Source organism: Numenius arquata, chromosome 8 (assembly GCF_964106895.1).
Source record: "Numenius arquata chromosome 8, bNumArq3.hap1.1, whole genome shotgun sequence".
Classification (NCBI taxonomy): Eukaryota; Metazoa; Chordata; class Aves; order Charadriiformes; family Scolopacidae; genus Numenius; species Numenius arquata.
In genome coordinates, this window is record NC_133583.1 from 32,750,517 (window position 1) to 32,762,554 (window position 12,038).

Sequence of the window (12,038 nt, forward strand, 5' to 3'; positions counted from 1 at the left end):
ACCTGGAAAAGGTACCTCTTGGGGAGCTGGGAAATAGCACCACAAGCTAAATAAAGACTTGGGGAAGCAATGTGACAAATTTCTATTACCTTGCTTAGTTTTCTAAATGCCTGGTTTTATACTAGAGGTGGATGAGCAGCATTTTCTCCATAAGGAGAGGGGGAAAAGCTCCTTTTTATTCTTGAAGTATGCTGGAATTTTATTTTCTGTGGGACTTCTGCATCCTGTAGAACTTGTGTGGCGGACACTGGAGAGACGCATAAACACCTGTGCTTACCCCATAGCCCTCGCTATAGACACCCACAAGCCCAGTCCCTTTCCTATACCAAGAGAACCCCACTCCAGTCACAGCTGGACCCACCAGAGAATCAACAGCCACCATTTTCTGATCCCATTTTCTGAAGAGCACACAGTGATTGCAAGACCCCTGCGCCAAAAAAAACCTACCCCACAAATGAAAAGCCAAAGTCTAACCACTATGAGGATCCAATTCCCTTCAAATGGTGAAGGCAACACACATACAAGAGAAGTTGCCAGTATGAATCACACGAAGGAGGCAGAAATCATAATTAAGGTTTTGTTCTTTTTTTTCTTTTTTATTAAAAAAAAAAAAACTAATCAGAAGAAGTCCAAATGCAACAGAACATTACTGGCACCATCTAAGATACCAAAGTGTAAGATCCCGGAACGTTTGAACCCCCCAGCATGAGCTGGGAGGTGCCAGGGCTCGCTGGGAGGGACAGGTAGCCTCTCCCTTCTCCTAGCCCTCATCACAGCTGGATGGCAGGCAGCCCGAGAGCCAGGACACAACAGTGACATCAATGGTCTCTGCAAAACCCAACTAAGAACGTTATGGAAAAAAAAAAAATAATCTAAAACTTCTTTTTTTTTTCTCCTTTATCAAAAGCCCTGCTTTAGTGACATGCTAGCCCCGCCGGAAAGGTAAAACACCCACAGCTCTGTCCAGAACACGATTAAGTTGACCAGTCAACTCCTAGTTCAGAACACTTTCCTCCTGTTGATCTAATGCACTCATGAGCGTGTCGCGGCTGCTCGAGTTACAGTGATAAATGCTTCTGCGCGCTTCCCGGGTCTGGGAACCACCTCCTGCAAACTCCACTCCACGCTGAAACAAATCTCTTCCAAGTCTCCTCCACTGAGCCCTCCAAGGTCACCCTCAGTCCCACCTGGAGGGCCACCGACAGCATCCTCAGGAGCTCTGCCTGTTCTAGCCGGGTGAGTCATTGGAACATCATCTCTTTTTTTAATAAAAAAACACTTTCATATATAATTTTTTTGTTGTTTTTATATTTAAATAGAAAAATACTACTTCACTCTGTGTTATGAGCCAGAGACCAGTTGACTTCCAGTGGCAGAACCAGGAGTTCTCCTCAACACTCCTACGCTGAGCTCAATGCCAGAACAATCACAGAAACCTGAGTGGCCAGGGGGTGCGGATCTCCCCATCACACCATACAGGCAGGAGCACGCAGAGCTCCATCACAGCTGCTGTCTTCCCTTCTCCACAGAAGGGCACCAACCTTAGAGAACCATCCATCTGCAGAGCCAGTGGTGGGGCTAACACCCCCAAATTTTGACTCTTAGTGGGAGTCAGCTATAGTTTTAAGTTTTCCACTCACCTACTGGCTTTCTGTGTGTGCAGTCTGTCCCTGGAAGCCACTGGATCCCATCAGATGTACACATGAATTAGACAAAAAATAAAACAGTGGTTAAAAGTTCTCTAACGCCCTCTCCTCCTCTTGTCTTCTGAAGAGTCAATGACAGACATCGATAAAACTAAAGTTGCCCTCCTCCCCACCTCAAGACAACAAGAGTTATTGAGACACAAAAAGTGTTATCTTGTACCCTCGGGATTACATCTAGAAGGGAAGTTTAGGGGTGTGGGAAGTGCGGGGGGAAGGCGGTGTCTGTGGGCGCAGTCCGCTTAGTTCTTGTACTCAAAAGGCTCGTCTCCAGTTTCGTTGAGGAGACACGTGCGAACGAGGGCCTCTGTCACAGCGTAAGGATCACAGTTGGCAGAGGGCCGGCGGTCCTCGAAGTAGCCCTTCTTCTCATGGCCCACGTTCCTGGGGATGCGGATGCTGGCGCCGCGGTTGGCCACGCCAGCGGAGAACTCGTGGATGTTGGATGTCTCGTGGAAACCCGTCAGGCGCCTGGCATTGTCCAGCCCCCCTTTGGGGTCGTAGGCACGGATGTGGTACTGGTGACGCTTGCTCAACTTCTCAATGGCCTCTTCAATGTGCCTGCGAAGGGAGCAAGGAAGAGGGGAAGACACAGTGAGTGTCTGATGGACGGTACAAGCTGAGCCGCTCTTGACTGTTATATCCAAGCCACAGCAGGTTCATCGCTGTCCCCAAGTCACTTCACAATGAAGCCTATGCCCTATATCCCATTTTTCTGATCATCTCAACACAGGGCTTTTCTCCACTTCTACTTCTGACCCAGGCTGGTTCTTGGAAAAGGATCCCAATGGCCTGAGAAGGTCCTTCAGCAGTACTGTGTGTGGGACACCACCAGTTTGACCCATGGCCAAATCCCACAGACACATTGCCCTGGGGATCCTGCTCTCAGAGGAGAGATTTCTTAAAACACAGGTTTCAATTTGGGAAGCTCACACAGTCGCGAATTGGCTTATTATCTCAGAGCATCACTAACATTAAGACAAGAAAACACAGCTGCCAGGAGGAATCCCTTCACAGAGCTCCACTGTAACCCCGTGCTGTAAGGTCCCTTACAGCCTGCACTCTGCACATCAGTCCCATAAGGGAACTTGTTGTCCAGGATCTTCTTGTTTAAGAAAACATGGCATTAGCTTCCACAGCCCGGCCCAGACAGAAACAAATGGTCTTTCTCTTTCATCATGGTTATGCAAAAAGATCCCTATCCTGAGTTTGTTTGTTCGTAGCACTGGCAGATCAAGAGCTGGAAAGCCTGTTAGGAATAGCTGCATCGTGGCCACCCATGCTTCCATCAATACTGACGGAGCTGTGCCGCTGGCTGAATTTCTCACCCAACACCAAGATGGGAGTATATAATTATACAAAATCAAAAAAAAAAAAAAAAAAAAATCCAGAAGCAAGGCTCAAACGTAATGCCAGACACCAGAGTGACATCTCCCATGTGGGCAAAAGCCCTGCAAAAAGCTCACTGCTACCAAGCCCAGCCTGCTGCCTAGCAAACAGATACTACTTGGTCCATCTCAAAAAAAACTTACTTGAGACCTCCATCTTCCCTCATGTTCTTGGTGCTGAAGTTGGTGTGACAGCCAGCACCGTTCCAGTTCCCGGGGATGGGTTTGGGATCAAAGGACACAATGACACCAAAGTCTTCGCACACCCGATGGAGGATGAAGCGTGCAATCCAGAGGTGATCCCCCATCTCAATCCCTTCGCATGGTCCCACCTGGAACTCCCACTACAAGGAGGAGGAGTCACAGGCTCAGTGGCGCAGAAACAATCACAGTGAGACACTTCCCACCCCCTTATGCTCTGATCGTCAATTAAACTACATGGGTCAGAGCCAAAAGCTCCCGCTGCCTGGGATTTTTCTGTACTATCTCATTCCACAAAGCACCTAAAACAACTTACCTGAGCTGGCATCACTTCTGCGTTGGTTCCTCCGATTTTCACACCAGCATAAAGGCACGCTCGGTAGTGGGCCTCCACAATGTCTCTGCCATAGGCTTTGTCTGCCCCTACACCACAGTAGTATGGACCTGCAACAGCACATGTGAACAGGAAGGGGAACATAAGTTTCCAGAAGGAAAAAGGCTTAAATTCAGTGAAGACCAAGCACACACAGGGAAGAACTCTCCAAAGGCTTGAGATGTGTGGAAAAGCCCCAAATACCTGTTTTTCGTGGAAGCAGTAGCAGAGCAGAGGACTGATGGAGAGCGAGTCCCTCAGAGTCTAGGCTTATGCTAAACTCATGCCCAGCATGACAAGAAGTCACCCGCAGACTAACAAACCAAGCAGCAAATTAGGATGTGGCCAATCACCATTTTAGCCTGTCTGCAACAATCTTAATCTCATGGGTTATTTTCTGCCAACATGCTGCTTGCTGTTGTTCACCTTCAGTTATAGAAACACCTCAAATCTTTCAGCTCGCCTGAAGCACTTAAGCTGCGTCACACCGGTTGCAGTTCAAACGCTTCTGAGTTGGTCCAGCGCAGACTCCCAAAAGATTACCTTGGGGTCCAGGGAAGCCATTGGAAGGCCAGCCAAATGGATGCCCATCTGTCCCTAGAAGAGTGTACTCTTGCTCCATCCCAAACCAGGGGTGCTGGTTGGACACCATATCCATAATCCGCCTGCAGGTGTGTCGGAGATTTGTCTCTAGAATAGAAAAGCACCACAAAGCTTACTAGCATCTTCACTTCCATGCCCCATTTCCACTTTATTTACAGTTCGAGTCCCAGCAGTGTTGGTGAAGAATCCCAGGACCAGGCCTTTCTCCATCACCAGCACTTTGTTTGCCTTTTATTTTCAGGGCAGGGATCATTTTTGTGTCATGCATGACACTAAGGGGCATGAACAGCACTTGGATAGATCTCCCTCTCCCCCTCCCAGAAACCCCACCTCCACCAGGAGAAGGTCCACTCACCTGCAGACTGGCGGTTGTATTTGAAGACCTCACAGAGAACTAGTTTATTGGGATCCTTGCGAAAAGGGTCCCGAAACATGGCAGCAGGTCGCAGGTACATGTCACTGTTGGAGCCTTCAGCCTGGAAGGTGCTGGAGCCATCAAAATTCCACTCAGGGAGATCTGGAGGCGAGAGAGGAAAAAACCACAGTGACCCAGGGCCCCCAGTCACCAGGAGGATGGGCTCCCTGTCGCTCTCCAATATTACAGAGATGAAGATACTTATGGAGAACAGGCCCGTAAGTAAGGTTTAATCCCAGCTCAGCTGATTTTGTTCCAAACGGGGGAAGCAAAAAAAAAAAAAAAAACCAACAACAAAAAAACCCCACCACAAAACAAGCAAAAAAACAGGGGAGAGCAACTCCCCAGCCACCCTGGGAAACACAAGCAGCTGGGCTGCTGGCCAAGCCCAAACAACCCAAGCAGCACTGAGGATGTTTCCCATGTCGCAACAACCGCTGGGATGAGCAAAGCACCCAGTCTCTTCACAAGAGGTGGCTGGGCAAGCTGGGAGAGGGCAGAGCACAAGACATCTTCAAGCCGTAGGAAGGAGAGGAGCCATGAAATATCCTTATCCATGGATATTGGATGGCCTAGAGAAGGTGGGAGAGCAAATCACATAGATGTGAAGTCTCATGGGGGGAAGACTATAGCTAGCTTGGCCCCCTCACCCACCCCTCCTGGCTGTGCACTGCCCTCCAGGCCACAGCACAGCAGGAGCAGCAGTGAACTCCACCCGGGCAATGTTATCTCCTCCATATCCTGGGGGGAAAGTGGGAGGATGGGAAGCACAAAGATTTCAAAGGAGCTGTGCCAACCACTCCCTTAGAGGAAAAAGGGAAAAGGAGAGGAAAAAAAAAAAAAAAAGAAAAAAGATATAATTCTGCTCAGTCACACACAGTATTTTCATTTCATAACTGTCTCCAGCCAGCACCATGGCAACCTGGGGAAAATCCTAATGCTATTATTGTGTAAGCTGGGACTGTTTGTTCTGAGGGACACAAGCTCTTAATTACACCGGATAGCTCCATTCTTTCCCCTCCACTTTCTTCTGCCAAACTACTTCCGGCCAAAATGAGTACTTGAGAGTCAATGGGCCGTCAAACCCCTGCCAACAGCCCCCAGCCCCTGCCAACAGCCCCCTCCCGCAGTGGGGGCAGCGCCAGGGACAGGCTCCCAACCCCGGGCATCTCACAGAAGCTCCACATCTGGGAATGTCCCCCCGGGATTTCTGGGGAAAGAGGTAAGTGGAAGGGGGTGAGGAGCAATGTTTTGCCCAAATACCATCCTGCTGCCACAAAAAGGCAGAAATGGCACCTTCCCTCCGGAGCAGCCAAGCACGGTTGCTTCTAGCCAGCGAAGGGCTGCGAATCCTGCACCTGCCCTCTCACCTTCAAGGCTCTTGGGCTCATGGTCCAGTGTGCGAGTCTTGCAGCGGAGGTGCTCCCCTGTCCCATCGATCCAGATGTACATAGCTTGGACCTTCTCCCCCTGCGGCAGTTTCATGTACATGTGCTTGATGGCTTTGCTCAGGTGGGAGCTCGCCGAGGTGGCCATGGCTGCCGACCGGACGAGGGGGTTCCTGCAGGGAGGATATAAAAAACAACCCCAACTGTGAGCCCTTCCCTGCGCTCCCAGATTTTTCATCTCCCAGCCAGGGAGGAGCAGGAGGCAGCTCGGCCACAGGATAAGCTGCTGTCTCCAGCAGTCCCATACTGTTCCATAGGCAGAAAACACAGCAGCTCAGGCAGAGGCAGGCAGCTAGGACACCACTGCTCCAGAAGCAATGCCTTCAAGGTGCCCCGTTAGTACCCAAACTCCTGCCCACGTCCTGCCAATTACCTAGGTCTGATCCACCAAGCGACAGCCTTCAAAAGTCATCCTCAGCCCCTCTGAACTTTTCCCCTCCGTGCTCACCACCACTCTGGAGCAAGGCACAAGGAAAGCCTTCTCAGACCAGCTGAAGTTACACAAGCCTTGTCTAGGGCAGGAGGCAGAGCAGAAGCAAGCAACAGGCAGCGCAAGCAACACCCCTGAGTGATGGGGAGGCTGAAGGGGCTCTGGTCCCAGGCCGGCAGCATCCCTGCCAAGCCCAGCACATCCTGGGAGCTGAGCTCCCAGGACAGCCAGCCCACTTGTGTCAGGACCACGGCAGCCGGGTCCCACACGCGTTTGCAGGAGCTCAACTTATTTTGAAAAGCAAATTATTTTGAAAGTCACTCCAACATCCCACCCCTCCGCAGGGAGGCTCGGGCTGCCCGGACCGGCCTTCCCCGGTCCACCCTGGTACGGCTGGGCTCCTCTGCGCTGGCCGGGGGGATCCCCACGGCCCCACTCCGCTGCGAAAAGCATCACCCACGCGTGCATCTCCTGGCAGGGAGAAAGCCACCCGTACTTAAACAGGCAGCTAAAGAGCCTCGCGAAGAAAAAAAAAAAAACAAACTGCAAAGAGCATCTGTTTTCTAAAAAACACTCGAGCTGACTCTCCACCCCCCTTAAAAAAAAAAAAAAAGTAAAAAAATAAAAAAGCAGGAATTTTTCCCTAGAAGGTCCGTCTGCCAAACAGCCGCCGGGAAGCGCAGGCACAAGGAGGAGCCGCTCCCCCCTCCCCGTCCCCGAGGGGCTGTGGCGGGGAAGGGGGCAGGTGGCGGCCGGTCGCGGGCACCCCCACTCCCACGCGTGGCCGTTACCTGGGCTCGGTGGTGGCGGCGGCGGCTGCGGGCGGGCGCGGGTCTCCCACGCTCGGCTGCCGGGGCCGCGCCCGCCGCCGCTTTATGGCGCCGCAGCGCCGGCCCCGCCGCACTGATTGGGTAACGGCGGCCGGGACGGGGGGCAGGACGGGGCCGGGGGGCAGAAACGGGGGGGGGGGGGAGGAGGACAAGAGGCCGCCGCTCCTCCTCCGGCGGCAGCACCCCCGCCGGGCTGCCCCTGCCGCCGGGAAGGGGGGGGGGGCGGCGGGGGAAGCCCCTCGCTTCGCCCCGCACGGAGGGAGGGGAGGCGGAAAGCGTGGGGGGGAGGGGGTTTGGGTCCATTTTGCAACCCCCCCTGCCCGAAAAAAATAAACCCCCTCGTCTCGCATAGTTCTGGGAAAGCGGCGGCGGGAGCGGATCCAGGGCTTGCCGCGGCGTTTACATTAGCGGCTGCCTTTGCATAACTCGCCGGGATGGAAATCGGCCGCCCTGGGCAAACAGAGCAGCGGCGAAGAGAAGGAGGAACTGGAGCCCCCCGCCCCCCCCCAAGCCCCGGGCCCAGTCTTTGGCTTGGTGCATGCTTGAGGGTGGGGGAACAGGCAGTGCCCATGCCATGCCCGGCTTTGCCCCTCGGAGCAGGTTATCAGGCTCCAGCACCTGGACTTGCAGCAGAGACCCTTGCTCCAGGGCACAGGATCAGGCACTGTCTCACGAGGGGGGGAGAAATCCCCCGGCCCCCACCATGGGTGCGGGAGCACCCACTTCAGAGGCATTCTGGTGGCAAGAGGCACCCAGCAAACCACAGGAACTGCCTGGTATTTTTCCACCCCGGCACATCCCTCGCTGTCCCATCTCTGCTCCTGCTCAGCCCTCTGCACCTCCAGCCCGAACCTAAGGGGCAGGAAAGCGATGCCAGCATTCACAGAAGGAGCTGCCACCAGTGTGCCCAGGCTTGCACCCACACGCAGGTACCCGGCCAAGCACACGCCACCCACACGCCTGCCTTAGTGCAGCAGGATCCTCAGCTGCCCCATGCCACCCTTGGCAGGGGGTGGTACCAAAATTGCTATCCCTCCAGACGCTGGGCCTTCCTGGCCATCACAGCCACCCTTACTGAAGACGCAGCCTTTGCATAGCCAGAGTTTTGCCGGGGGCAGGGGGGGAGATGGCCAGGGAGAGCTGGATCCTCGGACAGGAGGAGGTGGAAGTGCTGGCTAAGGCCTCTCTTTGATTTATTGCCCGTCTCAAGAGCTGAGTCCCCACCCTCCCTCCGGGGACAACCCGGCTCATTCTTTGCCACCACCTTGCAGCAGCAGCCACAAGTGTGTGTTAAATCCCCCGAGGCTGTCCAGAACCGAGGTGAAATTCAGGTGATTTTCACCTCCTGGCATTGCTTGTGCAAGGCAGAGCCACCAAGCATTACGACAGAACCTGCCTTCTCCCCCCAGTACCTCAGTTCCTGCACCCTAATGTATAGAGCAAAGGTTTCAACACGGAAACAAATGCTGTCTTCTACCCACAGAGATTAGCTCAGGATCCCATATTCAGACCAAGGTAAGCTGTGGTCACCTGAATCTAATGGCTTAGCTGAAGCAAAAGGAGGCAGGAGCTGGTGCTGAGACCCAGTCAGGCCGGGAGAGACACAAAAATAGCTCCCATACAGTGGACCTGTCAAGCCACAGGCACCGTAAAGCCATGCCCAGCCCTTTTCCCTAGGTTTGCAGAGAGGGTTTGTTGAACTGGGACGCTGACAGCTCTGATAGCTCCAAATTCTTGGAAATGTGCTTGGTACCACCAAATTTCCCAGAAACTTTGGCCACCAGAGCTGGCTGCAAACCAGCCCAGGGCATTTAGGGGTGGAGGTAGGTCCCTGTGGTGTGGGGTGACCCTTACCCCATCCGAGCAGCTCCTCTTTTCACCCGCTGAGCTCCAAACAACCCCGAAGGGAAGCGGGGAGCAAAGGCAGCTTGCAACGTAAACATCTCCTCTCCATCCGATAAATACATGCCGGCCAGCAAACCCTTTCCTGGGAGAGATGCCCAGCGTGGGTGAGGGTTTCATGGCGGGGGTGGGAGGATGTGGCTCCCTGCCCCGGGGGAGGTTTGGTGGCAGCCCCATACCCGTGCCCTCGCCCAGCACAACATGTTTACGAGCCAGCGGAGAAGAGCCGGGCGCTGCAGCCGCGGGGCCAGCGCCCTCTCCCGGGAAGCCGGCGAGGGGAGAAGCGTCCCCTTGTCGCCTACCCGGGCACACGGCAGCTTGTTTACCGCCTGCCTTCCCCTCCTCCCCTTGCAGGCTGCCCGGGTTTTTTTTGGGAAACAGGGCTCAGCCTGTGCTTTCGCCCAGCTGCGTGCTCCAGTGACCCTTATTGTCGCCAGCGTTCAACGAGACAAAAACCTCATCGGGGAGCTGGGGGAGGCACGATGCCAACAGGTGACACCTCCCCGGAGTGGATTTAAATCAGCCTTCAAAGGGCCCCGCTCTAAATGCGCAGCGAGCCCAGCCAGACAATGCGCCGCTCCAGGGGCGAGTCCCAACTGGCACTTGTTTTTCTTTTTTCCTCCTATTAATTCGTGGGAACACCTTTACTCGCCTGCCCCCGGCACTTCCCTCCGGCACGGTTTACATCCTGCGAGAATTGCCAGGGTTGGAAAGCGCCTGGTGAGCTGGGAGGGTCGGGCAGGGCTGGACTTTGCAGCCTTCTGCCTCCTCACTCTGGGAGAGGTCTAGGGATGGGATGGTCAAGTCTCTCACAGTTAGCATGAGACGTGCTCTCTTTTACGTGTGCCCAGTCCGATACCACCCTGGCACCTTTTTTTCCAGCCAGGAACCAGGCTGCAACGAGTGGCCATGGCTTCCTTCCTCACCATGCCTTGTTGGGGCTGCTGTGACTCATCTCTGTCCACGTGTCCTCCCCCATCTCTGTTCTCATGTCCCCTCCAGCTTCCCTGGGCAGTTTGTTCATAGCACAGAGGCCTTGCACACCCGCCTGGCTGCTGGGATGCTGGGACCCCCTGAAAATGCACCCTCATGAATTTGGGAATGCCTTAAAATGCAGAAGTGTCACACCACAGGGAGAAAAAAAAAAAAAAATAAGGGGGGAGAGCAGAATTTAAGGGTTAAGAAGGCAGGGTCTGAAACTTCCCTGTGGCTCAGGCCCTGGGTCAGGTGGCCACTGGCTTTGCTCCTGCAGTGCTGGAATTCTGTCCCAGCTCCCTGGGGCCATCTCAAAGGTTGGCCCCTTGCTGCAGACTCTGCAGCTGGAGAGCTGGCCACCGCCAGGATCTCAACCCCAACACGTTGCAGACCTGGTCCACTAAGCCCAGTACCCATTTGCCTTTTACCAGCAGTAAAAAAAAATAGCTTAAATAGACATTAATGATTTCTTTTGTTAAATAGAGATGTCACATGGGGAGGGGGAATTGTCCATTTGGTTGTGACCAGTTAGATCCTAGGAGGAGGCCTGATGCACCCAAAATGCCCCAGCCTCTAGCAATGGCACAGCTGGGAGGGAGGAGGGACGAGCGTATCTCCTCTCCCTGTGCCCGACAGCTAAGATATTCCCAAATTCAGATGTACCATTCTCAGACCCATCCGGGAAAGAGCTTTGGGCTGTGAGGTCCTACATAAGTAACTAAAACACACCCAAGTTAGACAAGGCATGGGCTGGATGTCCTGATGGTGTGTCACCTCCATCTCAGCCCACCACTAGGCACAGCTTGCATCTGCTTGGACCCACCAGAGCATGCCCACCGCCACTGGGACCTGAGCTCCAGAAGCGATGGAGGAACTGGAGATTCAGCCCCTTTTACCCATGATGAGTAAGGGCTGGAAAACAAACCTAATGTCTTAGCAAGAGGAGCGAGCACTTAATTAACAAGTTGCCCTGATAAGACTTGAACAGCAGTCACTGACTGAGGGCAGGGAGCTCAACGTGGGGCGGGGGAAACATTTGCGCTGAGGACACTGACCTTGTGCAAGCAGCGGTGGCCGACCGGTCTCCCCCAGAGCGCTGCAGGAGGCTGATGAAACCCCCCAAGGCAGGGAGGCGGTAGCTGCTCGCCCGATAAGTGAGCAAACATTGCACGCTCCGCAGCAGGCCCATGCTCCCTTTGAAGATGCTGCCAGGGTCAAGGGTAGCCAAGGGGTGGTGACCAGAGGGCTTTTGGAGGCAGAGCAGGTTACCTGGGCTGGACAGAAGGACAATTTAGGAGAGCCAATTAATAAATAAAAACGTGCAGAGGCACACGCAAATTAAAAAAAAAAAGCTCCCTCCCGACACCGCTGGGATGCAATACCCACCCATGACGCATTTAGGGGAAGAGGGGCCTTGGACCGCAGCGGCCAGGAAAACCTTGTGCAACCCCCCCCTCCTCTGGCTGCTTGCCTCTCCACCCCTTTCTCAGCCACAGGTCGCCGTGCCCGATGCCCACCTTGCCAACCCTGGCAGGAAACCATGGCGTTGCTTCGTCCCCCGAAGCCCTGAGCTTCCCCTCCCCTTCCTCCTTCCCTGGGGAAAGGCTCTTTGCAGATGGGGCATCGCTGCTGCCAGCTCCCGGCCGGTCTGGCAGCAACCCCGGCCGGCAGCACCTACCTCTCCCCGGCTCTGCCCTGACACGTGCAGACCTTGCCCAGAGGCCGAGCGTCTTCAGCGAGTGGGGGGCCGCCGCCGAGAAGCACGTGCTC

At 54.4% G+C, this 12,038-nt stretch overlaps 1 protein-coding gene across 2 annotated transcripts; it reads right to left on the bottom strand.

Moving 5' to 3' along the window:
• Positions 1-601: 601 nt before the first annotated feature.
• Positions 602-12,038, bottom strand: GLUL (glutamate-ammonia ligase). 2 transcript variants are annotated; one of them, XM_074151255.1, is made up of 8 exons: positions 11,947-12,038; positions 11,324-11,542; positions 6,054-6,244; positions 4,624-4,785; positions 4,209-4,355; positions 3,609-3,736; positions 3,236-3,435; positions 602-2,264 (listed from the first exon to the last, which is right to left on the bottom strand). In XM_074151255.1, the coding sequence occupies exons 2-8, from the start codon at positions 11,455-11,457 to the stop codon at positions 1,946-1,948; spliced, it is 1,281 nt and encodes a 426-aa protein (XP_074007356.1). In that variant the 5' UTR covers positions 11,458-11,542; positions 11,947-12,038; the 3' UTR covers positions 602-1,945. The 2 variants fall into 2 exon arrangements, with proteins under 2 accessions (XP_074007356.1, XP_074007357.1); XM_074151256.1 differs by lacking the exons at positions 11,324-11,542; positions 11,947-12,038 and adding an exon at positions 7,353-7,404.

Excerpts from the sequence above, each read along its gene's own strand:
- GLUL (XM_074151255.1), bottom strand. The coding sequence starts at position 11,457 with ATGGGCCTGCTGCGGAGCGTGCAATGTTTGCTCACTTATCGGGCGAGC. Across the intron at positions 4,786-6,053 it reads TGAGCCCAAGAGCCTTGAAG|ATCTCCCTGAGTGGAATTTT; the intron begins GTGAGAGGGCAG and ends TCTCGCCTCCAG. Across the intron at positions 2,265-3,235 it reads AGGGAAGATGGAGGTCTCAA|GCACATTGAAGAGGCCATTG; the intron begins GTAAGTTTTTTT and ends CTCCCTTCGCAG.